Source organism: Neofelis nebulosa, chromosome 1 (genome assembly GCF_028018385.1).
Source record: "Neofelis nebulosa isolate mNeoNeb1 chromosome 1, mNeoNeb1.pri, whole genome shotgun sequence".
NCBI lineage: Eukaryota > Metazoa > Chordata > Mammalia > Carnivora > Felidae > Neofelis > Neofelis nebulosa.
Genome location: NC_080782.1, coordinates 43,202,441 through 43,227,915, shown reverse-complemented (window position 1 = coordinate 43,227,915; position 25,475 = coordinate 43,202,441). Strand labels below are relative to the sequence as shown.

Below are 25,475 nucleotides of genomic sequence, written 5' to 3'. Positions count from 1 at the left end.
GTGGCTGGGGACAGGCTTGCCCTGCCTCAGATCTTCCACACCACCATCTGTCCTCAACCTTGGGGTAGTGGGGACATTAGGCGGGCCCGCCAGCATCTCACATTAGGACACAACAGCCCCGTAAGCAGGTGGCTAAAAGACAGCACCTACCCTGTGCTAAATTCTGGATAGGTCAAAGTATTTCATTTCCATTTGACAAACGAGGAGGCTGAGGCTCAGAGAAGCTAAGTAAGTTGTCTGAAGTCTCAGAGCTTGGAGGTAGTCAAGCCGGAGGCCAGGCCATGTGACAAAACGTGCCGTGAACACCGAGTTACAGCTGAAGCATGGCCCTCCAGCCCACAGCATGCCCACACTCCAGAGTGTGTGGTGCTCCCCGGGGTGCTAGCAGGGGCTGGTAGGGGGCTCCTGGGTAGCAAAGCATGGAGAATGTTGGATTAAAGAAAAGTCAAGGGGTTTCTTTGCTGCTGGACATATCAGAGACTTTGATGTGTTTACGTGCCACTCTCGCCCCCAGAAGGGTTGAGTCTGCGGGACTTGCCAAACTTATTTGACCTGAGCCACTTCTTAAATGAGGCCCAGAGAGGAGATGCAGTTACCCCAGGGTCACACAGCAAATATTTGTGAAGGTCAGAATCCACGCGCTGCCAACCGCACCTGCCACCAACCTTCCTCCTCTGCTCTTGGAAGCATAGTCCTTTCCCTGGTACCGCCTTGTTCCCAGGCCTTAGATGCCCACCATCTTTGGGGAAGCTGTGCTGTCTCCCAGGCCACCAGCAGGAGGAGGGGGAAGTGCCTGCTGCTCCCAGGGGCTTGTGTGGGGACTGGATCCACCACGTGCCCCAGGAGCAAAGGGCAGGCAGGCAGGCTGCACACACTTTTTATGGCTGGGCCACATCCCAGAACGGTAAACAGGGGCAGGCAGCTGGCACCAGAGGCTTCTCAGGAGCGAAGGCCCCAGACTTCTGCCCGCCCCTGGAAGGGAGTTGAGGACAGTAGCTTGTCTCAGGAGTTAAAAAAAAAATTATATTTTAAGTTCACATTGTCAGTACTCTTTTTTATGAGTATGTTGGTCTCTTTTTGGTCTGACAGCACCTACTAGACCTTTAGGCCTCAATCCAAACATCACCTCCTCCAGGAAGCCTCCCAGACCTTCTGCTATAAGCTGGGAGCCCACTCTGGGCTCCCCGGATGCTCTGTTCCTTTGATGCCCAGGGCATAGCTCCGACTGGGAACTTTTGTGGGCCAAGGAACTTTTGTGGGCTCAGCCAGGCCTGGCACACGGGGGTTCCCAATGAGTATCATCTGTTGAAAGAAAAATGTGAGCTGAAAGTACTTGAGTAATAAAAAAAAACAAAACTGATATATTGGGTCTGATGATTCTGCTTATTAGATGCACTTAAAATTTTACATAGTCTCATGGACTTACTCTAACAATGTCCTCTTTTGATCTTTCAAACACATTTTAAAGGTGACCTTGTTACAGGCCTACAGAGACTGGAGGGGACCGCACAATTGTTAGGGAAGGGTGAGGACGGTTTATGCTTCTTCAGCATCTTCCTTTAATGCTGTGTACAATGATTTTTATACTTCTTTTTAAAGAGAAAAAAAATTTATTCTTGAAGCTGCATCCAAGAGATTCCACTCTATGTACAACGCTTGCCCAGCTGTGAGCGCCGCTTGGTCCAGAGGAAGTCCCCCGGGGACTCCCTGGGGCCTGGGCCCTAAGGGACAGCCTAGTGGGGTGATAGAAACTAGGCAGGTGGACGCTGCCCCTCTGGCCCCCCCTGGATCCCCCCACCTGGAGGCCCCACTGAGAATGCTCGCGGGGGGATATGGCTCTGCGGTCCAGAGGGGTCGGTCATCAGAGCCTCTTGCTCTGGTTCCGTCTTGTGGGCTTTGCGCTTTGCATCCAGCCTGGACGGGGGTCAGGGCAATTTGTGGTGGGGGGCAACCGGAGGGGAGGCTGCAGGAAGAGGCAGGTGTGAGCTGACCACATCCCTCCCCCTCGGTTCCGGGCTGCAAGCTTTCCATCTTCTCTCAGCTCTGCCCCCTTTCTCCAGAGTCAGTGCACTCCCTCCAGGGGCCTCCCACCCTTGAACCTATGGAAGGGGAGGTGGGACCTAGGGACTTATGGCCCCTCACCTAGCCCTCTGGGGATTGAGACCTCCTACCCTGGGTTCTTTTACCCCCCTGAGGCCTAGAACACAGGAGCTGGAAAGGTCCTTCTCCCACAGGCTCACTGCACAGATGGGCCAAGGGGATGCAAGGGCTGGGTGGGCAACTTGTCCAAGGTTACCTAGAAGGTCAGTGGCAGGGCTGGGACTCAGACCGAGCCTCCTAGGCCTTAACGGGAGCCACATGCCCAGCGTCGGAGTCCCCAGGCCCCCAGCCCGCGGGGCGAGGGCAGGGGGCTATGGCAGATACTCCTCCTTAACAGGCATTGGGGAGGAGGCACCCAAGAGGCTGGCAGAGCTGGGGCCCAGGCCCCCCAGGGACGGCCCAGCTGCAGTGGGGGCCACTTCGTGGGCTGGCGGTGGGGGCTGCTGCTGCTGCTGCTTCTTTTTGTTCACTTTGCGCTCCTTTGCCCGCCGGTTTTGGAACCAGATCTTCACCTGTGGTATCAGAGAGCAGAGATGGGCTAGGTTGGGGGGGGGGGCGGGGGGGGGACGGAGGGAAGAGACCAAAAGGCAGAGCGAGAGGAAGAGGGAGGATAGCTGGGCTCTTATTTCTCCACAGGGGGCTTCGGGCCTCCCTCCTGCACCACCACCTGGACTATTCATGGACGCTGAATACATCCTCCCCGTCTACAACCTGCAACCCTAAAGACAACTTTCTCTGTAACCTCCTCTGTCCCCATTTTCTAAGGCCATGCTCTAACACCCCTCCTCCAGGAAGACTTCCTTGTGCTCCCTGGGACTTAAACAGGAATCATCATAGCCTGCTGTAGCCTATAGCTAAGCAGATCTCCTACCCTCCCCCCCCGCCCCCGTTGGGGGTCAGGGATAGTGGGGTTTGGGTTTCTGCTATGCTGTGTGACTATGGCCAGAGACTCAACCTCTCTGTTCTCCCTTGACTGAGTCCGTAATCTGCCTGACAGCCTGGAGGCCAGACTCCCAGTACTGCTCTCGTGGTTAAGGTGGGGGTACCCACACACCTGCCGTTCAGTGAGCCCCAGATTGGCGGCCAGCTCTGACTTCCGCCGGATGGTGATGTAACGGCTATAGTGGAACTCCTTTTCCAGCTCCAGGCGCTGGTGGTCGGTGTAGACCACGCGGTACTTGTCCTTGGTCCGGGTCTTACCTGAGAAGCAGAGGGGCCAGGAGACGTGGTGAGGGGGGGGGGGGGGTGGGGGTGGGGCCTGTAAAAGGCCCAGGCAGGGCCCCGTGAAGGGAGAAATCCAGGCCCCCAAGGGAGAACCCTGAGGTGGGGAGGGACACACACCGAGGCCTGGGGTAACAATTACTCCCCCAACGTCAGGCTTGGAGACCCCCAACCTGAGAGGCAGGCACTGCTCTCATGCCCATTTGGGGAGGCACTGAGGCTCAGAGAAGAGAAGCCACTCACTCAGGGTTACACAGCAAGCTGCTGGTGGAGCTGGGGTTTCAATCCGGCTCCTCTGACCCTACTCTGATCGCCAGCTCCACCAGCTCTAACCCAGCAGTTTCCAGATGCCGCTGCGCAAAGGACACTTGGGGAGCTTGTGGAAAACACAGCTTCCCGGCCATCCCTGACCCTGTGAACTGGAAAGCCTGGCGATAGAGTCTGCATTTTTAGCAAGCCCCCCTGGTGGTTCTGATTCAGGATCCTGAGACCACAGGCACTCACACCGGCGACACGGAGGGTCACCTGGCAGGCCAGGCCAGATGGAGACTAATGACGAGTCAGCTGCCCCTCTTTCCAGTGCATGAGAAGAGAGTGGGGAAGAGCGACCACAGGTAGAGGCAGAAGCTTGCCGCACCGTCCTGGGGTGGGTGCTCCTCAATTTCCGTCAGACCCCTGGTGGCTGCTGGCCCTGAGACCAAACAGAAAACACTGAGACAGCTGGTGGCCCTGAGGACCTGTCAGGTACCTCAAAAGGCCCTGGCCCTAGACACCAAGCCCCAAGCTGGGGTTGGTCTGCCCAGAGCCATCCACACTGCCGCTTCTCCTGCGGGCACAGAGCAGTGACTGAGGCTCAGGCTACAAATATTTACTGAGCTCCTGCTGTGGGCCAACCACTGGGGTATACCAGTAAGCAAAACTAAAAAAAAAAAAAAAAAAAAAAAAAAAAATCCCTTCTCACAGTGAAATTAGGTTCTAGTGGAGGGAGCTAGACCAAAATAATTTGATATGTTAATACTACATATTTGATATGTTAGTTGATAGGTATTCCAGAGAAAAAGAAGGCAGGAAAAGAGGACTGGGAATTTGGGGAGGAGAGAGTACGTGATTTTAAATAGAGTCGTCCATGAAGGTCTTACTGAGAAGGGGAATTTAAGCAAAGATCTAAAGGAGGCGAAGGAAATAGCCATGCAGGTGTCTGGGGAAGAGGGTTCCAGGTGCAGGGAACAGCAAGTGCAAAGGCCCCGTGGTGGGCGCATGCCTGACATCTGACATGTGTGAGGAACAGTGAGGAGGCTGGCATAGCCAGACTGCAGTGAGCAAGGACAGAGGGGCAGGCTATCCAGAACCTTACAGGCCATGAAAAGGACTCTGGGTTTTACTCTGTCTGGGATGGGAGCCATTGCAGGGTTCTGAGCCCAGGAGACAGGAAGTCTGATGTAGGTTTCAATATGACTTTGGCTGCTGCATGGAGGACAGATTGGCAAGAGGATGGGGGAAGCACAGATAGTCCCGCAGTAACCCAGGAGAGAGAAGGATGTGGCTTGGCTTCTCTACAGGGCTCAGCCTGGGGCCAAGAGCTGGACTTGAGGACCGACTGGGGTTAATGTCAGGGCTCTCTTTGGGGCTGGGATCAGAGGTCTGTCTGGAGAGAATATTAAGAGTCATGCTTGGCCTGGGCTGGTGCGGGGGCCTGACTAAACACCAGCTTCCTTCGTAAGAAGCTGAGAACTTGGCTATAAATAGGAGGCACACGCAAGCACTTTCAGGCCCACACGTGTGTCCCACCAGGGTATGGCGGGTCTTGGAATCACCATCGACCCTGCTCCACCTTACCCAGTTACCCCCATACAGCCTGGCCTTTACCCCCCCGGGGTCACAGCTCTGGCTTTGCCTGTCCCTCAGCACCCCTGTGCTAACCACCCACCCCTCTCCCAGCTCCCGCCCCACTACTAAGCCCACGCAGCTTGGCAGGACGGCCACCGGGCTCCCCAAGAGCCAAATGGTTTTGCGGAAAATGGGAGACAGCAGATGTTTCTGGGCTTTTTTCCTTGGGTTTCCTGCCAGAGCAGCAGAACCGCACTGGACGCTTCCACATCCACTGACCTCAGCCCACCGCCTGATGTAGCACGGGACAACTTCGGCCCTCGGCCAGGTCTGGCCCAGGAAAGGGACAAGGGAGTGGCTGCTGAGGCCTTGGCTCCAGATGGGCCCTTCCTTGGCCTAGAAAATTCAACGCCAACTCAAAAACAGTTCTGCCTAATGCCACCACCCCCAGAGCCCAACAGAGCTCTGCATCTTCGCTGGGCTAACGCCAGAAGGGCTCGGTTTAGTCTCCTCCCATTTTACGGATGAAGAGACTGAGGGTTCCAGCAGGTTATACAACTGCTGGAGGTCCAAATAATAGAGACCTCGTGAGTCCTTCTAGTTCAACCTCCCTGTACAGTCGGGGTCACTGAAGCCCCCTGCAAGTGTGGACTTGCCCAAGGCCATGTCATCTGGTCTAGAGTCCCACTCCTTGCTCCTGGCACAACTCCCCACCCCGTCAGGCTTAGGGTCCACAGAGCCCCCCAAGAGGCCCCCTAATCCTGGGCAAGAGATGCTCAAAGAGCAGACCACTGCTATACTTGTACTTCTGGGAAGGGAGGGGCCAGATCATGGTGAGGACAGGCCCCCGAGAGCCCTGGGCTGGGGCTGGATGGTCCACAGGCTGGGTGGGCCCTTGAAAATTCCCAGAACACTCACAGCCTGAAGTGGGGCTGCAAGGCTCCCTTCCCACCCAAACAGCCTGAGATTACGAGCAGCGCTTACAAAGACACCCTTTTCCTCAGGCACCCAGGGCTCCTTCCCATTTTTTCTGATGAGCAAGCGGGGATCCATCACACCCAGTTTCGTAATGGGGGGAAACTGGGGCTCAGAAGGGGGGCATCTTCGCCGAGGGCCATCCTGCCTGGTAGCGGTATAAACCCTGGGCTCTGGCCACTCAAACCGTAGCTTGACTCATCCCAGATTTGAGGAGGGGGGTACCAGATAGGAGATAGGGCTCTAGCCACGTAATTATCTCTTGCTGTTCCTGCCAGGGCAGACCCAGCCCCCAGACCCTGTCGCCTCCTCTCTGGGCCCAGGAGATGGGGCTGGTAAGCTCAGGAACCACTGGCCAACCTCTATCTGGTGAAGCTCTCAAAGCACACCATTTTACTGCTAAGAACATGGCTCTGCCGAAGAACAAAACATTTGGTATCACACTGTGGTCCGGGAACCAACAGATCCCATATGCTGTCCACGGAGTAATAACTGGAACATTCTCCTTGGAGCCCAACTTGGTACTATCTAGCCTCATTTAACACGCACCCTTCAACCCATTAATCCCAATTCCTGGAATTGATCTCACAGAAAAAGTGCCCAAAGCTATGGCTGTTTTGAAAGGCACAAGACTAAAAACTGTACATGTCTACATGTAGGGAACTTGCTAAACAAGAGACGGTAGGTCCACGAAGAGGAACACTATACTGGGGGCTCTGGGTGGCTCAGGTGGCTGAGCGTCTGACTTCGGCTCGGGTCGTGATCTCGCGGTCTGTGAGTTCGAGCCCCGCGTCGGGCTCTGTGCTGACAGCTTAGAGCCTGGAGCCTGCTTCGAGTTCTGTGTCTCCCTCTCTCTCTGCTCCTCCCCTGCTCATGCTCTGTCTCTCTCTGTCTCTCAAAAATAAATACAATGGTGAGAAAAAAAAAAAAAGAAAGAAAGAAAGAAACTATAAAGGTCCCTACATACTAATATGGAGTGATTTTTAAGGTATGTTGAGAAAAAAAAAAGACAAAATAGCGTGAATGGCATATTACTGTTTTTTTGTATAAAAATGGGGAGACACACACACATACGTACACACTCACACATGTATGTGTACCCATAGAATTCTTTCTAAAAGAATATACAAGCCAATAACAGGGCTGCCTCTGGAGAGGGAGCTAGAAGCTGTGGGGCCTCAGGAAGGTGAGAATGTAAGAGTCTTTGAGAGGATTCTCTTTTCCTTTTCCTTTCTTTTCTTCCCTTCTTTCCTTTCTTTCCTTCTTTCTTTCTTTTTCTTTCTTCTTTCTTTCTTCTCTTCCTTCCTTCTTTCTCTTCTTTCTTTTTTCTTTCTTTCTCTCTTTCCCTCCATCCCTTCCTTCCTTTTCTTTCTTTCTTTTTCTCTTCTTTCTTTCTTCTCTTCCTTCCTTCTTTCTCTTCTTTCTTTTTTCTTTCTTTCTCTCTTTCCCTCCATCCCTTCCTTCCTTCTTTTTCTTTCTTTTTCTTTCTTCTTTCTTTCTTCTCTTCCTTCCTTCTTTCTCTTCTTTCTTTTTTCTTTCTTTCTCTCTTTCCCTCCATCCCTTCCTTCCTTCTTTTTCTTTCTTTCTCTTTCTTTCTTTCTTTCTTTCTTTCTTTCTTTCTTTCCTTTATTTCCTTCCTGTCTCTCCTTTATTTCCTTCCTTCCTCTCTCTCTTATGTTTATTTTTGAGAAAGGGAGAGAGAGAGAGAGAGAGAGAGAGAGAGAAAGAAAACGAGTGGGGGAGGGGCAGAGAGAGAGAGGGAAACACAGAATCTGAAGCAGGTTCTAAGCTCTGAGCTGTCAGCACAGAGCCCGGAATGGGGCCCGAACCCACGAACCACAAGACCATGACCTGAGCTGAAGTTGGATGCTTAACTGACTGAGCCACCCAGGCTCCCCTCATTTGTTATTTTCCTTTCTTCCTTCCTTCCTTCCTTCCTTCCTTCCTTCCTTCCTTCCTTCCTTCCTTCCTTTCCTTTCCTTCCTTCCTTCCTTTCCTTCCTTCCTTCCTTTCCTCCTTCTTTTCTCTTTTCTCTTTCTCTCTCTCTCTCTTTTTTTTTTTACCATGTGCGATATGAATTTGTATTTTTAATGACAGTCAGGAGCCCTGGGCTCCAGTCCCAGGTCTAGGCCAGAACTCTTGACTGCCCCAAGCCACCCTCCCTTCCCCCTCCTATGAGCACCTGCGCCACCCAGGAGCCTAGGGGGGAGGGGGCAGGGAGGTGTGTGAGAGCAGCAGGCAGGGAGAGGGCCCTGGGATGAATGATTTACAGGCCCCTGGGATGCTGGGGCTGAGAGGGAAGTCCGGGCTCCTGCAACAGGTGTCTGACGGAGGCCAGCCGCTCCCAGCCACCTAATGAATAACCCTCCGGGCCAGATGCCAGTGCCAGTGGGTGGGAGGAGGGGTGGGGAGCCCCCTCCAGCTCTTCAGTGGTGAGCACACCAGGGAAGATCCTCGGATAACTCACCCAAATGAGAGGCTTTCTCTTTGCTCAGGCTTTGGGACACGAGGAATGGCCCATCCGTGTGCACTGGGCGGCTGTGGAGGTAGCAAAGTCCCCATCTCCGAAAGCATGCACACTGGAGGTCCTGGGAAGCTCTTTAAAAGCACAGATTCTAGGCCAGAAATTCAGATTCAGTGGGGCTAAAATGGGACTCAAGGATTTGATGTGTGACGAGCTCTCAGGTGCCCCAGGCATGAGGTGGTCTGAGCAAGCAGACCTCTGGGATTGTGCAGTACAGCTTCTCACTGGCTGGGTGATCTAGGACCAGTCACCTCAGCTTTCTGAGCATCATGTTCTGTATCTATACAATGCAGGCAACTAACATTCTAATAATGGCCAACACGTCCACGTGTGGACACGCACACATCTCTCAACAATTTATGAAACCGGGCAACTGTGATCCCTACTTACAGATAAGCAAACTGGGGCTCAGAGAGGTCCACACATCTGGCAGGTGGGATTTCAACCCAGGTCTGTCGAGCCTCAGAAAGAGCACTAGAACCTCTCACACAGGGTGAGGACTCCCATAATTATCTCCAACCACCGGGGGGCACAGCGGATCACTTGACATAAATGGAGGACACCTAGCACAGTACCTGGCACTTAGTAGGTGCGCAAGGATGGGCAGACCGTGCTGATTTCCAACAGTGGCACGATAAGCCCTGTAGCAGAAAGGCTGGGAAATGGATCTGGGCAATGGGGGATGTGCTGGATGAGACTGTTTATTTATAAGGTCCTCTCCAACTTGGAAACATGAGGCTCCCAATGTTTGTTGATTCTCTGGTTGTGTTTGTTATTTTTGCCGAAAGAATTCTAAGACCGATTTCCCTGTCTGAGAGCCTAGATACCGGGCCTGCCCAGCTGGAGGATAGGGGACAGGAGCCACAGCGGCCTGCGGTGGGGCCTTCCCACCCAGCCTGGGCCAGGCAAGGACAGAGTTCAGCCTCTGTCCCCAGGGCGGGGTGGGTGGCTCCAGGAAAATCGAATGGCCCCTGGGTCAGCACTTCCTTTGTCCTCTTCCTGCTAGGTTTGTGGCCCTGGGGAAGCCACTGCCAGTTCCGGCCCTCAGGGCCTGGAACACCGACCCAGCCTCAACCCTCCATGCCCCCTCCCTGTGTGGTCCAGCCCCATCCTGACTGTGCATCACAATCCCCCCCAACACACAAACACACACGCAGTATGCACACATGTACGCAGGTAGGCCTGTTAAAAATACTCCAGCCCCGATCCACGGCATCCTGCACTCCCTGCCGTCTCTGGCAGCCCACGGACGCTATTCTGCACCACTAGCTGAAGTCAGTGTTTCCTGGCCCCAATTCTGTGCCATCTGTGTGATCTTGAATAAGCCCCTTCTCCTCTCCAGGCCTCAGTTTCTCCCGTGCATCAGAAGAAGATCAGCGCTGAGGGCCTGTAGATTCTGAAGTTCTCTGCAGCTCTGAGCCCTCCTCTAAGGGCTTGGGCCCAGGCCGAAGGACTTGACAAGTGACTGAACTTCTTCGGGCTTTGGACGGGAAAGCAGTTTGTAAAGGGCAAAGAGCTAAGGGGATGTCAAGGACAGCTGAGCTATTTGTGGAAGCGGATGCGGGAAGGGTCCCTAGGGAGACAGAGGAATGCGCCCCGATGGGGAGCTGCAGGGCAAGGAACACACTGGCCTGCGAGCGGGGAGATCTGGCCCGGCCGCTGCGTATGGATGTTCGGCTTGGGCTTGATTCTCCATCCCGCCAGCAGGGGTGGGACCTCTGCTGTGGCAGCCCTGACCTGGCCGGTTTCATGATGAATGGATGTCCCTTCCTGGGCCCTGATTGGGTCCTTGTTCCGGCTGTGTGGCCAGGCCCAGGCTGCTCCATCACGGTTCCTCATTCAAGCTCTGGGGCAGGGGTGAGGCTGGCATGGCCGGGGGGAGGGGCATGGGGAGGTCCTGCAGCCTTAGGCCAGCTTCTCCTCCCCACTGTCGCCCTCCTTCCCAGCCACAGCACTCAGCTGGCACTGCACCTTCTCCTCCCAGGCCACCCTGGCATCGTCCCCTGCCATGTCTTCTCCGTGGAGGCACACGGCCTGGCCTGGCTGAGGGAGGCAGTGAGGAAGACAGAAAAGTTCAGGGTCGGGGAGACCTGTCTGTTCCACCCCAGCCTGGCCACAGGCCAGCGACGTGAGCCCAGGCAAGTCACCGAACCTCTCTGGATGCCAGGAATACACCTGTAAACTGAGGACACGAATTAACTAACTAGTGGCTAGTTAGCAGACTGGACAGAAGAGATACCCAGCACTTCCGCGATCACAGAAAGTTCAACTGGACAGCCCTCCTAGACCAAAACCCTCCCTCGGGCCAGATGCCCACAGCTGTGTCGCATCCTACGCGGAGTGTGCTTGTATATCTGCAAAGCAGCCTGTTCTTTACATCCACCACCTACTTGTATTTTCCCTCGGTTTTTCCACAGGGGCGCCAAAAAATAAGGGGGGGCCCTTGACCCAGAACAGCCCTTCCACGACTGGCAAACAGCGACTGTGTCCCTCCGCGTCTTCCCCCAGGCCTGAACAGCTTGAGGCCTCTCTGAGCTGTTTCCCGGTGCCCCTTTCAGCCTTGCCCTACCAGGGTCACCCTGGAAGTCAACTTCCTGCCCAACTGTCTGCAGGCCTGCGTCCTGAGGTCACACATTCTGGGTGCGATGCAGGGAGGGGCTCTAGGCTCCAGCCCTTTCCTGGATCACGGGGTGACCTTTACAAGCCCCCTCCCCTCAGCGCCTTGCTCCCCCGGTCCGCTCCGCGAGGGTAGGGACGATGCCGTCTTGCTCCCACAGCCCCACAATGGTGCCTGACACACAGTGAGTACCTGATGAGTCTTTGCTGAATATGCAACACAAATCTGCTCCTTGGCCTCCTTCATCTCGGTAAATGGCTACCACCCTCCAGATACTCAGGCCAAAAGCCCAAGAGGCACTTCAGGCCCCCACAGCCAGCCCACCAGCTGGTCAGCTCAACCTCAGTCCTTCTGTCCAGCTCCCCTGCTCCCAGAGCCTTAGTCAAAGCCACTAATCTAATGCAGAAATGTGCAGTTCTGGGGTCAGAAATACCCGCATTTGAGGAAATGCCAAGCATGTGCCGAGTACTTACTAGGTACTAGTTGATGTCGTTATTACTATGGTAGATGATCAGGATTGATTTGTTAAACCATTCCTTCCCCTCTTTCATGGGAAGGGGGCAGATTAAAAACAAACAAACAAAATAATTACAAACTGGGATTAGCATGAAGGAAAGTAAGCATAGAGCTGAGAGCCGGAATAAGTTGCAGGGGTGGAGGGTGGGGGGGGACCTCCTTTAATTATTTTGGGGGGATCTCCTGGAGGAGGTGACATTTCAATCAAGACCTGAAGGCTGAGGAGGTTTCTATATCAAAGACGAGAGGAATGTGCCAGGAAGAGAGAACAGCATGTGCAAAGGCCCTGTGGCAGAGAGTAGCAGAGCAAGGGGCAGACAATGCCAGCTCCCGAGAGCCCCCAGTCTGCCTTCCTGGCCAGACTCCCCAGTCTGCCTGCCTGAACGAATAAATGAACGAATGGGAGAGGCACAAGGTGAGGCTGGAGAGACCAGCAGAGTTCTGAGCCCTGGGGTGAGGGGTTTGAATTTGGTTTCAAGAGCAACGGGAAGTCACGGGAAGGTGTTGAACTTGAAGGGTCAATCTTGGCTTCCACTAATGCCTGCCCCCTCCCTGTGCACCCCTACAAGCTTGAGGGCTGAAGTGTGGCATGGGGAGGGTTCAACAAGTTAACCCACGTTGGCTCCAGACGCAAACGTTGTTTCCAAATCCCAGGAGCTCCAGAACAGAAACCGGAGGGCCAGCACACGAAGATAACTTCCTCCTGACCAGCCAGACCCTACTGCTAACAAAGCTGTTTTAGACCTTCAGAATGATTTCCTGAGCTCTCGGCAGCAATATCTGCCAAAGCAGGGGGGGAAAAAAAAACACCCAACCAAAAAAAGCCTTCTGCCACCTTCTAACTGGGTCATTCCCCTTCCCAGCTACATCTGAGAGACTGAGGTGTCAAATCCAGCTTCTGCCTAGAGAACCAGTTTTAAACAGCCTGGCCCCTGCTGTGCCCACCCTCCCCCCATCCGCGTCTTCCAGCTCCTCCCTGACCAGCCTCCTTTCCCCACCCAGGCTGGGACGCACATGGGCAGGGGTCTGGGGCTGCTGAGTGGGTTGCTTTCTTTGATAGATACTCCCTAGGCCGTGGAGTCTGGGTTTGAAGCCCGTGCCGTTTGCATCCTAGCTATGTGAGCTCGAGCAGGTACCTTACCCTCTCTGAGCCTCATTAACTTTATCTGTAAAATGAGACTAATAATAGATCCTCGCACCTCTTAAGGTCGTTATGAAGCTTAAGCAAGAAAACCCGTGCAAAGTTCTTGGCACGCTGCCTGGTGCACGGGGAGGACTCAACCAATGCCATAGTTCTCAGCTTTGCCACGAGCTCCTGCCCCCGGGAAGGCATGGTGAGAAGGACGGGGCTGACTCTGACAGGTCCTTGAGGGAGATGGAAGGGGTAAAGAAGACAGTGGTAAATGCTGTGAAAACAAGGGCCTGACGTAGTGCTTGGAGGGGAGGAAACCAAGGAGGACTTTCTAGAGGAGGTGGCCGTGGCAGCGAAGGCACAGTGTTTGAACTAGTGAAGATGTAGGAAGAAAGGGTGGGTAATTTAGGTTGAGGGACCCGGACTGGAGAGGCAGGAAGTGTGAGGTGTGTGTTTCCATGCACCTGCTAAGGACAGGCAGAGACAGTCATAGGCACTGATATACTAAGTACCTACTGTGTGCCAAGCAGAGGGGCTGGGCTCGATGAGCCCCATTGCTTCAAGGTACAATCCTATTATTATCCTAATGTTATAGTGGAAGAAACTGAGGTTCAGAGAGACAATCCAAGTTAACTTGCCTGAGGCTCGGCAGCTTCTAACAGAAATGCAGTCCCAGGCCTGAGGCTCCCACACGCAGCCGTAAGCCACCCCCAGTAAGCATTTCTGTATCTAGACAAACTAGTGAGAGAGTGTCTTCAACAGCCCTCTCAAGAGGGCTCTGAATGCCACAGAAATGGGGCTGGATTTGAAAGCAATGAAATGACATACAACGAGACGGGCATTCCAAAGGCAGTGGAGAGCCACGGAATGCTCTGGATCAGGCGATGTGCCTTGAAAAGGTACATCTGGTAATGGTTGTGAGGACAGCTGGGGTATCAGAGAGAGGGTGAAGGTGAGAGGCCAGGCTGGTGGCTGTGGCAACGGGCCAACACAGGGGATCTGGATTGTGGTGGGGAGAGGAAGGTTCATCCCCTCGCCGGGCCTCAGTTTCTCTGTCTGAAATCTGAAGGGGCTGGCCCAAGACCTAATCCCTGCTGCAACAGCTTCATCATCCCCGTGAGCATCTCCCTGGCCTGTGTGGGACATCAACCACCCCAAAGGCCACTAACCTGCAAAGTATTGTCGATTCCCAAGGAATAGATGCTGAGCCTTTGACAGAGGGTGATGTATAACCCTCTTAATGACAAAGCTGGTATTTATATACGCCAACAGGGAAGACCACAAAATAGGACCCCTTATAGTCCTGTCCTATACTGGTCCCAGTCAAGTGACAGCAATCACTCAGAATTGGTTAATATTTTGATTATGGGATGGAGCCCAACAGCCTGTCCCTTCTCTCTCCAGTTCTCACTGTCCCTCAGGGTAAAGCCAAGGTGGTAGTCCCAGTCTCATCTCAGCCACCTCCTCGGCTGAGGCCACAGTACCGTCCCAGGAGGGAGAGGGGGAGCAACCAGGTTTCCATCACAGGCAAGAGCTCGATCAGCTGGACAGTCATGGGCCCATCTCCAGGGCTGGGACCTCAGAAACATGTCAAAGCCCAGATCTCATCTCCCCCCCCTCTTCTCTCAGAGCTGTCTTACTGTTCCTCACACTTGTCCTGTTCATCCATTCAACAAAATGTATCGAGCCCCTACTAAATGCCATGCACTGAGATGGCATCTGGAATGTAGTGATGGGCCAAATGGACATGGCTCTGGACCTCATGGGTGTTTACCTTGGTGGGTGGGGAAACAGACAACACACACACACACACACACACACACACACACACACACACATAAGTGGGTAAACTGATAGCAGGGTTAGTGCTCTGAATGAAACATGGCGAAGATTATCAGTGTGTGTATAGGGGGAGCCTTGGGAAATCATGGAGGACCTCTCTGAGGAGATGACCATCAGGCTAAGACCTAAAGGGTGAGAAGGAGCTAGGCCTGCCAAGAGTTAGGGCCAAGGAGTTTTCAGGAAGAGGGAACAGCACACGCACAAGACCTGCGGCAGGTCATGGCACATCTGGGAAAGTAAAAGAAGGCTGGAGTGTCTAGAGCTTGGTGGCCAAGGAGAGAGTAAGTAGCCTGGGGGGAGGCTGGGGAGGCAGGCGGGGGCCAGGTGCTGATGCTCTACAGTCTGGTGGACTTCAGGGAGTCTAGATTTTCCAACGGGAAACCATCGGAGAAATTGTAACAGACTCCCCCAACATCTATCCCAGCTCAGCCTCCACTGGTGCGAAACAAGTACATTGTTTGCCGTCCCTGGGCTTCAGTTCCCCAACTGCCTGTTTGGTCTCCCAACTGTCCAGTTCAAATGTTCTAGAGTGCTAGAAGCTCAGGTGCAGGAGAGAAAGGGCTGGCAAGAGGACCAGGTGGCCAGCAACATTTGTTGCGGGGGGGGGGGGGGGGTGGTGTGCTGGCAGGTGCTGACCTTCCCTTTGCCATCCTAGAGAGCAGCATTACACAGGCAGCACGCCAGAGCCCCGGGGTCTTCATGGCTCAGAAGGAGAAACTGAGGCCACAGTAGGTGGGGGGCGGGGGGGGGAGGCTTGGCCTCTCTCTCAGGATAGGTCTGTAACCCCATTCCAATCCTGCCCCATCTCAGGAACACTGGTCACATGTCCCTGGGCAGACAGGCAGCAGCTTCTAGCTTCTAGAAAGCTGGCGAGCCTGTGTCCTCAGCAGAATAAATCTAACCTGGCTTCTGGGGCAGCCACTCTCCTTGGGAGCCTGCAAACCTCCCTTGGCCCTCTCTTTCTACTTTCTGGGAGTAAAAGGGGAAAGGTGTTTTGCCTTTGGGCAGACTTACAGCTGGGTCTCCTATCTGCCTGGGGACAACAGTTTTCAAATGACTGGTTGAGACCAGAGGCTGGGGCCCGTTCCCTTGAAGATCCTATGCCCAGAGAGGAACGGAGATTTGCCTGACATCACACAGCCTGAAAGTTCCTCCAGGCCTCCCACCTGTCCTCTGACCCCCACTGGCGCACCCTCTCCAGGTCCTTGCTCCTGAGGAACTCCTCCTCCATCTGGACCTCTCCCAGCTGCCACCTCACCATCCATCTCCAAAGCTGCCTGATCAGGAGGAAGCAACAACTAGAATAGAGAAGCAGGAAAAGCAGGCTTATTTCTCCAGGGAACGGACACAAAACCGGGAGTCAGTGGCCCCAGACACCTCCTCTCATTCAATCTAACGCAGGGTTCTCAACCAGGGTCAACGGAGAAATCATTTTGGAGCTTCTAGAATCCCTCGGATTATCTGCTGAATTAGGCAACACTTTTTTTTCTAGGGGGAAGATTTGTATTTTCCACCAGATTTTTCTAAAGGGCCCCTTTAAAATCAAACAAAGGTACAAGACCCTTCCCTATCATGTCACAGATGGTAAAACTGAGACCCAGAAAAGATGACTAATTTAAGAGAAGCTATTGTTTAGAGGATTAGAACACAGGCCTGGTGGTCAATTGGCCAGGGTTCAAGTCCCAGCCCCACCATTTACTGGTTATACGTCCTTGCATAAGGGTTTAACCCCTCTAGGTCGTAGATTTTTCATCGTAAAAATGGGGATGATGACAGTACCTTCAATAATGTTGTAAGAATTAAATGGGTTAATGCACGCAAGGTCTTAGGCAGTGCCTGGTCCGTTAGTAAGTGTTCCATAAATGTTAGCTGTTAGTATTTAGCCAAGGTCACACAAATGAGTGGCAGAGCTGGGGCATCCACCCCAGTCCTCTGAGGCCTCTGGAGGCTGATAGGAGCTTCTGTGTCCCTGGGCCTCCCAAGAAGGTGCTACAATTATAGCCAGACCTCCCCAGCATCTGCCCCAGCGAGTGAGGAGTGTGTGTGTAGGGACATGGGGGTGAAGAGAGAGAGGAGGTGGGGGAAGTCCCAGGCTCCCTCCCAGCTGGAGGAAGGGGGGAGGGGTCGGACATCAAAGGGTGGGCAGGCCAACTTCCCGCCCCTAAGGCCAGGTGGCCTTTGTCAGGACAGGCCGGACACAGTCGGGACAATGGGGTATCGTGTTCACTTTCCGGCCAACAGGAGTCACTACTGAGCCAAGGGGCAGCCTGTTACATGACAAAGGGGGGACCTATAAAGGAGGTCAGGCCGCCCCTCATTAAAGCTGGCCCTTTGTCCTGCCCCCTCCTCTGCCTTTGAAGAGGGTGGATCAGAGAGGCCTGCCTGGGGGCAGGAGGTTCACTGTCTCAGGAGCCAAACAGTAGCCACCTTCCCAACTGCTCCTGCTTTCCCCTCCCCCAGGGTCAAGAGTTCAGGGAGGGCCCTGGGATGGCAAGGTATGGACCCCCACACCAATTCAACCGAAGAGGGCTCTTTTTCAGTCCAAAGGATATGACCCGCCACTCTCTCCACTGTACTGATGGGGGCACTGAGACCTGGAAAGGAAAGTGATCCGCCCGTGTTCACACAGTCAGTGCACCGCCCCTTCTGGGTATGGTGTGCAGCTTCCTCTTGGGGCTGGGATAGGGGGTGGAAGAAACGGATGACCACCAGGGCCAGTGTTGCTGAAAGAGCCCTGGCATAAACCTGGGGACCCGCGTTCTAGTTCCAGCCTTGCCAGGCAACCACAAGGCGAGTTTCTTCACTTCTAAGGGTCTCCATTTCCCTATCCATACAGAAGGACAGGTTGTGCTTCCTAAGCTAAGGCTCAGGCAGGCTGGGATTCTGAAGGGGGAAGCTGAGAGAACAGCACCCCCCGACCAGAGAGGTCAGGGAGGCCCAAAGGGGGGACCCACGCGGGGCCACGGCAAGGGTGAGACAGGGGGCAACTGGGCCTGGCCCCAGCACCTGCCGGTGCCCAGGGAAACCTTCCAAAGGCTCAGGGCAAAGAAGGGGTCCTTACCGCTGCCACAGCCGCCTCCCGCCGCCACGCTGCGCCGCATCCACTCGTAGGGCGTCCGCCTTTGCGCTCCGGGCGAGGACGGTGCGCCCGGGCCGCCGAGGGGCTGCGCCAGGAGGCTTGGGCCAGGCCCAGGGGGCGCGGGCACCGGGCTAAAGTCCGGAGGGGGCCCGAATGCCAGCGGGGCTGGGCTGGCGGCGGGGGCCGCAGGGCCTGGGCCATAGGCGGCGGCCCAGTCGTCCTTGGGCGCGGAGAAGGGCGCGCTCCAGGCCGCAGAGGGTGCAGGGGCCGGCTCCACGTGAGAGTAGCCGGTGAAGTCGGGGTACTGCGAGGGCCCAGGGGGCGCGGGCGGGGGGCCGTAGGCTTGCGGGCCCAGGCCGAGGCTCGCGGGCCTGGCGGGGCCGGGGTAGACCGGAGAATCCTTGTCCAGCACATAGCCCACGTACATGGTGGCCGCGGGGCCCCGCGCGCATGCTGGGCCCTGGAGCCGCCGCTGCCGGCCGCCCCGACGAGCAGACTGTTCACCTGAACTCGCGGGCCCTGCCGCCGCGCCCGCCCCACCCAGGCCTTTTATAGCTCCGGGCGCCCGCGGCCCCAGCCCGGGCGGGTTTGCATTTCAAAGCGGGGGGGAGCCTCCGCGCCGCGAATCAAAGGGGGAAACCCGTCGGGGGCGGGGGGTTCAAAAGGAGACAAATTGCTGCCCCAAGCGGGAGGTGGACGGGCCGGGGCCTGGAGGGGGCGGGGGCGCGGAGGACGCGTCCCGGGCGAGCGTCGAGGCCTCGCTAGGTGTGGGGCTCCTGCGGGGCCGACGGCCTGGCGGCCCGAACACTTCCTTCTCCCTGGGCCGCGTGGACCGCCCGTGACCCCATCTTACAGGTGGAGAAAAGGGATCCGAGGGGCCGGCGGGGGGAACCCCAGGCCAGCGTCACACAGCCACATCAGGCCTGTGGCGCACTCCGCAGTGAACAGCCTGAGGTGAGGGGGCAACCTGACTTCAAACAGGGTTCCCTCTGTAAGGTAGCGGGTCCTTAATGTTGGGGGGGGGGGGAGGGGTCACGACCCCTCTGAGCCTCCGAAGCAAGCTGTGGAGGTTTTTCCGGGAAAATGCACATATGCACATACAGGAGTCTGCATACAATCGGGGAGTTTTCCTGAGTTGACTCTCCAGAGAAAGTTCTTAAAGAGGGGCATCTTTAAGAGGACATTCTAGGGAATTTTTCACAATTCTCTCAGCAGGCGCTTCCCTCCCCCGCCCCCTTTATTTTACTAAGAAGTTTCAAACATACACATAAGTGGAATTTGTAATGAGCCACTATATACCCATCACTCAGCTTCAACCATTATCAACTTTTTGTAAGTTATTTTATCGACTCCCCTCTTTTTGCCAGAGTATTTTAAAAACAAACTTCAAACACCGTGTCATTTCACCCCTACATACTTCCGCATGCATCTCTAAAGCGCATGGACACTTTCTTACATAATATGCCATTAGACACATCTAACAAAATTAACACAAATTCTTGAGTCTTATCTAACACTCAGTCTGGATGCAAAATTCTCCAGTTGATTTTTTTAACAGTTGGCCTGTGTGATCAAGGTCTAAAAGCTTTGGTTCACTTATAGAGCTGGGGCCCATTGGTATTTTAAATGCTTCATGCGTGTCCCTCCCCCTATTAAAGAAAGACTGGTAAACATTTCGCAGCTACCCAAGAGGGAGTGTGTAAAACAGCTGAGGAGCCCGGAACGGGCAGCAAGGCTGAGAGATTTGGGGAAGGATTCATGAAGGACAAGGCCCTGGGTCAGGAAGTCTTGGGGAGATGGGTTCCCTTTCCACGGGGGGTGGGATTCGGTGCCAACGAGCTGCACAGAAGCCCCCGACGGTGTTTGATCCTCCAACATTTCCTGGGGACACCCTACCTGTGCAGAGACATGTGGCCCCCAAAAGGTGGACAGAATCAGGGTCTTATCAACCTGTCCCTCCCTTGGGTCACTGCATTAGTTTGCCAGGGCAGGTCAGCATCATTTCAAGGCTAGATCCAGACAGATGTCAGGATCTGAATATAATTTACAGGGTCCAGTGCAAAATGACAACGTGAGGTCCCTTGTTCAAAAATTATTCAGAATTGCAAGATGGCGACAGAGAGGATTTAACCACCCATGGGGCCCTTCTAAACACTGGGCCTTGGGTGACTGTACAGGTGACCCACCTATTGAAGCTGGCCGTGGTCAGAATCTTGTCCATCTGGGGTTCCAATAGGTACTATAACAGAATCGGGGACAGGAAGCACGGAGCTCCCCTTCCTGATCAGAGGAACTTTCCATTGTGCAGGTGGCAGCAGTGAGGCCCAGCAAGGAAAGGGGCCATGCCCAAGTGTATGCAACAAAATGAAAGCTGGTGGGGAAAGGGAGCTGCCTGTCACTGACATGGAATGAGCCCATGGTTGCCTCTGCGGGAAAGGCTCCCTTTCCCAGGTCAGGAAGGGGGCATGTTGGTGAAATTCTGACTCTTTCAAGCGGTCAGTACAAAATTGACAAGTATACAAAGAAGGGAGAAGAGGCCCAAAAAGACAGGGTTCTCCTCTCTGAGTTGACAAAACCGGGATTGCTCAGCAGGAGGAGAAAATCTGGAATGGGACTTGAGGTTCTGAGTTTGGGGAGCCATGCAGGACAGACCTGGGACCTGAGAGAGAAAGCTGTAGGCATAGACAGACATAGGTTTCAACCCATCCATAATAGAGTGCCCTCTGAAGGGCCATCCATTAGGAAATGGGCTGTCAGGAAATAGAGAGTGAGCTCATTATCACAGGAGGTATGCAAGTGACTGCTGGAGGTCTCTGGTCACGGACGCTGCAGAAACATGCCTATCCTGGGGGACAGGAAGGTTGGTACTTTCTGGGTGCCCTCTAATTCCAACAATATGCTAAATCAGAGCTCGGGAATAGATACAGGAATTCATTTGCTCGTGTGTTCATTCATTTGACAAATATGTATTATGGTAGTGAGGCCCTGCCCTTGGGGTTTTATAGTCTGGGGGAGGGGGGGGAAGAAGCATGTATGAATCAAATAATCACAGATAAAGGTGAAATTACATCTTGGTAAGAGCAGCGGGGAAGCCGGGCAGGGGTCCAGAAATGACGAAGACGGTGCCTAGGACTTGGGCGGTGGCTGAGAGATGAGGGCCTTTTGGGCAGAGTGGGGCCTATTTCTTGATCCGGGAGAGATCAAGACCAGGGAGCCCTGAGGCCTGGGGGAGTCATCCCACCGGCTTCGTGATCCCCTCAGGGTTGTCCTCTCCCAGGGTGGAGGCTGGGGTAGGCCTCCTACTCCACAGACACATCCTGGGGGTAGGCCTCTATTTCCACCTTTCCCTGGGCCTGCTCTTTCCTGAACCCTGGGTGTTGGGAAGGGCGGGGCAAAGCAGGCTGGCCCCATTTCCTGGATGAGGAAGCACAGAGAGGTCCAGGTATCTAGGCAAGGTCACACAGGCACGGGGCTGGGCCCGGAAGGTGGGTCTCCGGACCCCACTGGCCTTTCTCGCTGCCCGCCCAGAGTGCCCGAAGGGTCCTCGGCCCAGCCCTGCTGATCTTCCAAGCACCACCCCCTCCAATAGAGTAGGAGAGCAGGGACAACATAGACTTGGCTGCATGCTGACCAAGGTAGACCCTTACAGAGCCAACGCGCTCCTTCACTCAGTGCCAGGCAGGAGGCCAAGTCATTTGCATGTATTATTTCAGGTAGGGTGAGGCAGGGTCTTGTTACCCCCACCTTGCAGATGAAGCAGCTGGAGCTCAGAGAAGTGAAGCCGCTCCCCGGAGGCCACATAGCAGGTCGGTGGCCTCTCTGGAAGTTTTTCTTTCCTCTCCAGCCTGGGAAGGTCGTGCGCTGTGTGCGTCTCTCTCTTAAACCCCGGGGTTTTGCTTATACAAATATCTGCTTCCTCTTCCTCCTCTGGCTCATGCAAAAAAGCCTCAGTTCTCCCGTTACCCTCACCTTTAGATGGACCCCTCCAACCAGAGACCCGAGACCAGCCCTGATGTGAATCCTGCTTCCCCCTCCTGAGAACACTGTAACCTTGTTCAAAAGTCCCAGGCGGGGAATCTGAAATGGCAGGTCCCGCCCCACCTTAGCCTCCGACTCGCCATGTGACCTTGAGCACCTGCCTCCCTGGGCCTCAGTGTCCCCATCTGCCCACTGGGAGCTGGTTGTCTCAGACGGTGGTCCAGCATGGTACTGTGACTGTGCGGAGAAGCCCCCGTCCACTGCGTCACAGCCTCTTCCTCTGATAGCCCCTTATCTCTGGGAGCAGCTGTTTATTGGACCCTTCCTTGCCTCTGGCTCCCCGGTGGCCCCTCTTCCCTCTGGGCTACTCTCACATACCTGACCACAGCCTCCAGGGGTGGGGCGCAGAGACATGGCCTCATAAAGATCTTGGTGATAACTCGGTTTCTAAACAGGTTTATGGCCGTGGAAGAGGAAAGGTTCTGGGCTGAGCTTTCAGTTGGAAGTGGATTGCTTAAGAGAGGCTGGTGGGCTGGCTTTCCACTTACCCAGACTGCAGCCCAAGGGCCTTGACTCACTCTGTGACCTTAGGTGAGGAACTCTCTCTGTCTGAGCTATTTCTTTCTTTCTTTTTTAAATGTTTACTTTATTTTTGAGAGAGAGAGAGACAGAGACAGAGAGCAAGCAGGGGAGGGGCAGAGAGAGAGGGAGACAGAGAACCCGAAGCAGGCTCTGTGCTGACAGCAGAGAGCCTGCTGCGGGGCTTGAACCTCAGATCATGACCTGAGCAGAAGCTGGACGCTGAACCAACCGAGCCACCCAGCCTGAGCTATTTCTGAGGTGAAAGCAGGGATGGCCGTTCCTGCCCTGCCCACCTCCAGGGGGCAGATGTGAGGCTCACGGGTGGGTGCCGGGGCTCCTGCGACACGTCTTTTCCTTCTGCACCCCTCTCCCCACCTCCCCCTCCCGCACCTTTCCTCTCGTCCTCCAGAGGCTGGGGCGTCACCTGCTGGCACTGCGGGGTACTACCGGAAGGCTCACAGGCTGCCTGGTCTCCAACTTGACCCCCCTGCCAGACTCCCTGATTCTCCTCCTGCTCCCTGTGGGGAAGGAAGGCAGCCCTCCAGTACATCGCCACTTAGGGAGCAGAAAGGATGCTAGAACCTAAGGCCTAGGGGCAGAATCATCTGAAGGGGCAGCGCATCGGACCCTTTGTTCAAAGGAGATACAGCAGCCAGGGAAGGAAAGGAAGGTCACTCCGTGAGTCAGTGGTTAAGCATGGACTGGGGCCCACAAGTCCTAACTCCCTATAGGGTGCATTCCCACAGTCTCTATTTACGATCCAGTGCCGGAGGGAGGGCAGCCAGTCCATAGTCAACTCCAACAGCCTCCATACTAGCCCCCTGCTGTCGCCTTTGTTAGCCCATCCTTCACAGTGCACTACAGTGACCTGATCTTATCAGTCCCTGTTTAAAATCGTGCACTGGCCCTCCTGACCTCAAGACAAAAGCCACAAGACCCTGAGGCCTGGCCGCTGGCTTCCTCTCCAGGCTCTACCCCGCCATGTCCCCTCTGTGCCTCAACCATTCTTTTCTTTCTGTTCAAACACACCAAGTTCTTTTTGGCTTCCAAGTTTTTGCATATGCTGTTCCCTCTACCTAGAACACTGTTCCCACTCTTGTGGTGTGTGTGGCCTCTTAACCTCAGGCTTCAGTTGAAGTATTTCTTTCCCAGAGAAGCCTTAATCTGCCTAGACAAAAGCCCCCACCCTTATTCTTCATCTTTTTCATCACACTGATCACAATATGATATCACTGATTTGTGGTTTCCTTGGTGTTTGCTTGTGAGCCCTATGAGGGTGGGGCCCATAGTAGGTGCTCAATTAATTTCTACTGTATGGATAAATGGTAAGAGGGACAGCAGAGCCTGGGGGTCAGACTCTGCCTGGTTCTTGCTATGTGCCCTCTTGCAGGTTTCGGCCTTCTCTGGGACCCAGTGTGTCCAGTGAGGGGGACATATGTGTCCTCTGAGGGCCCTGTTGTTCTGACGATCCTCGAACCATCCGTGTGTACCAGGGCACACTCTTGATTTCTGGGGCACTGAGACTGAGATCAGCTGGAGCCTGGGAGAGGCCGAGAGAGGTAGGCAGGGTCCCAAAGCCCTATCTCCAGGGACCCTGTCAGGCTTTGGTGGCTATAGTCTGGCCCAGTGAGGGCAGCACACAGCGTATTGAGTCCTTTAAGTGCATCACAGATTGCGACAGTCTTTCAAATCATTCCCGAGGAATCTAGGGTGGGAGTGTGGCCCAAAGTCCCCCCCTTGGTTCTTCTGCCCAACCAGCCAGCCACTATGTCGAGTGTCCAGGAGGGGAAGAGGCCTTTCCCAATGTACCCCGATTCTGGCTCCCCAGCTGCAGGTACCAGGATCTACCTGCTCAGTGCATGCAGAGTGGAAGGACACCGAGCTGGGGGTCAGGAGTCCCGCGTTCCAGGACCTTTCTCTCTCTCAGCTAACCTCGGGCAAGTCTTCTCCACTCTCTGGACCTCGATGTCCATGCCTGTACTATGGATGCACTCTTAGGACACTTCAGGCCCCGACATCCAAGATGACTGTGCCGATGCCTGTGCTGTGTGTGCTGCTTCCTCACCCCGGGCCTGGAGAGCCTGGGAGGGGGACAGCGCTGGGAGCGTGGGAGAGCCAGATGCGGTGGCTGCTGGCCCTGCCTGAGTGAGTGCTGAGCTGGCCTACTGGGAATTCTCCCACTCAGGCGCCCTTTCCGGGCCCCTCCTCCCCCTGCCCCACTGAGAGCTGTGGCTTCCGGCTCTGACAAGCGTGGGTGGGGGTCTGGGGAGGGGGGTTCCAGTTCAGCCTGGTTCCCTCCTTCAGGGAAGAGCTTGGGCCTGAATCTAGACAAAAAGCATCCCTTCCCGTCCTGGTCTTATGCATTACAAAGCCTTGCTCAGTCAACTTTCCAGCCCTGGCCTCAGTCATCTGGGCTGTAAAATGAGCATTTGGATGGGCTGCCCTGCGGCCCTGGTGATGGACTTCTGCGACCGGGAGCCGCCGGAGAATCGTTACTTTAGTGGGGCTTTCTCGCTCTGCTCTAGTCCTTGCATAGACACCTGGTGTGGCACTCATGCAGGCCCCTCAACGACTCTGCGAGGTAGGCACATGTATCCTCATTTTACAGCCGAAAACACTGAGGCTCAAAGAGCTTGGGTAATTTAATTTGCCCAGGGTCACACAGCTAGCAAGTGGTAGAGCTGGGTTGGACCTTCCAGTGTCAGAGCTCAGGCTCTTAATCCTTGAGCGTGACCCCGTGCAGTGGAGGGGGGAGAAGTGCTGAGCCCCAGACCCAGAGCTTCCTTCTCCCTCTGTATCCTGCTCACTTCACCTGAGGCAGGATTCCCCTCACTCCATGCTCTGCCTGCCCACTGTCGGCCCAGCCTTTCCACATCAGCGTTGTCCCAGGCTAGACGGGGCTCCCAGCATCTGGGCAGCTGGGAGACTATTCATGGCCGGTCCTGTCCCTGGTGGGGCGGGGGGGCTGTGCTGACCACCCCAGCTTGAAAGTGCTACACCGCTCAAAGGTACTGCCCACTGCCCACCCCTTCAGAGCACACAGGGGAAACTGAGGCCCAGAGAAGGACCGGCTCGGCTCAGG

The 25,475-nt window shown here is 55.0% G+C and overlaps 1 protein-coding gene across 1 annotated transcript; it reads right to left on the bottom strand.

Moving 5' to 3' along the window:
* Positions 1–1,304: 1,304 nt before the first annotated feature.
* On the bottom strand, positions 1,305–18,385 carry CDX1 (caudal type homeobox 1). Its single transcript, XM_058720017.1, has 3 exons — positions 17,816–18,385; positions 3,155–3,300; positions 1,305–2,612 (listed from the first exon to the last, which is right to left on the bottom strand). Exons 1-3 carry the CDS (start codon positions 18,258–18,260, stop codon positions 2,412–2,414), a joined length of 792 nt encoding a protein of 263 aa, XP_058576000.1. The 5' UTR covers positions 18,261–18,385; the 3' UTR covers positions 1,305–2,411.
* Between the last annotated feature and the right edge of the window lie 7,090 nt (positions 18,386–25,475).

Bases quoted from the DNA above. Each gene is read 5' to 3' on its own strand.
- CDX1 (XM_058720017.1), bottom strand. From the start codon at position 18,260: ATGTACGTGGGCTATGTGCTGGACAAGGATTCTCCGGTCTACCCCGGC. The intron at 3,301-17,815 runs GTAAGGACCCCT...TCTGCTTCTCAG, and splicing joins GGGAGGCGGCTGTGGCAGCG to GTAAGACCCGGACCAAGGAC. The intron at 2,613-3,154 runs GTGTGTGGGTAC...CTGATACCACAG, and splicing joins TGGGGCTCACTGAACGGCAG to GTGAAGATCTGGTTCCAAAA.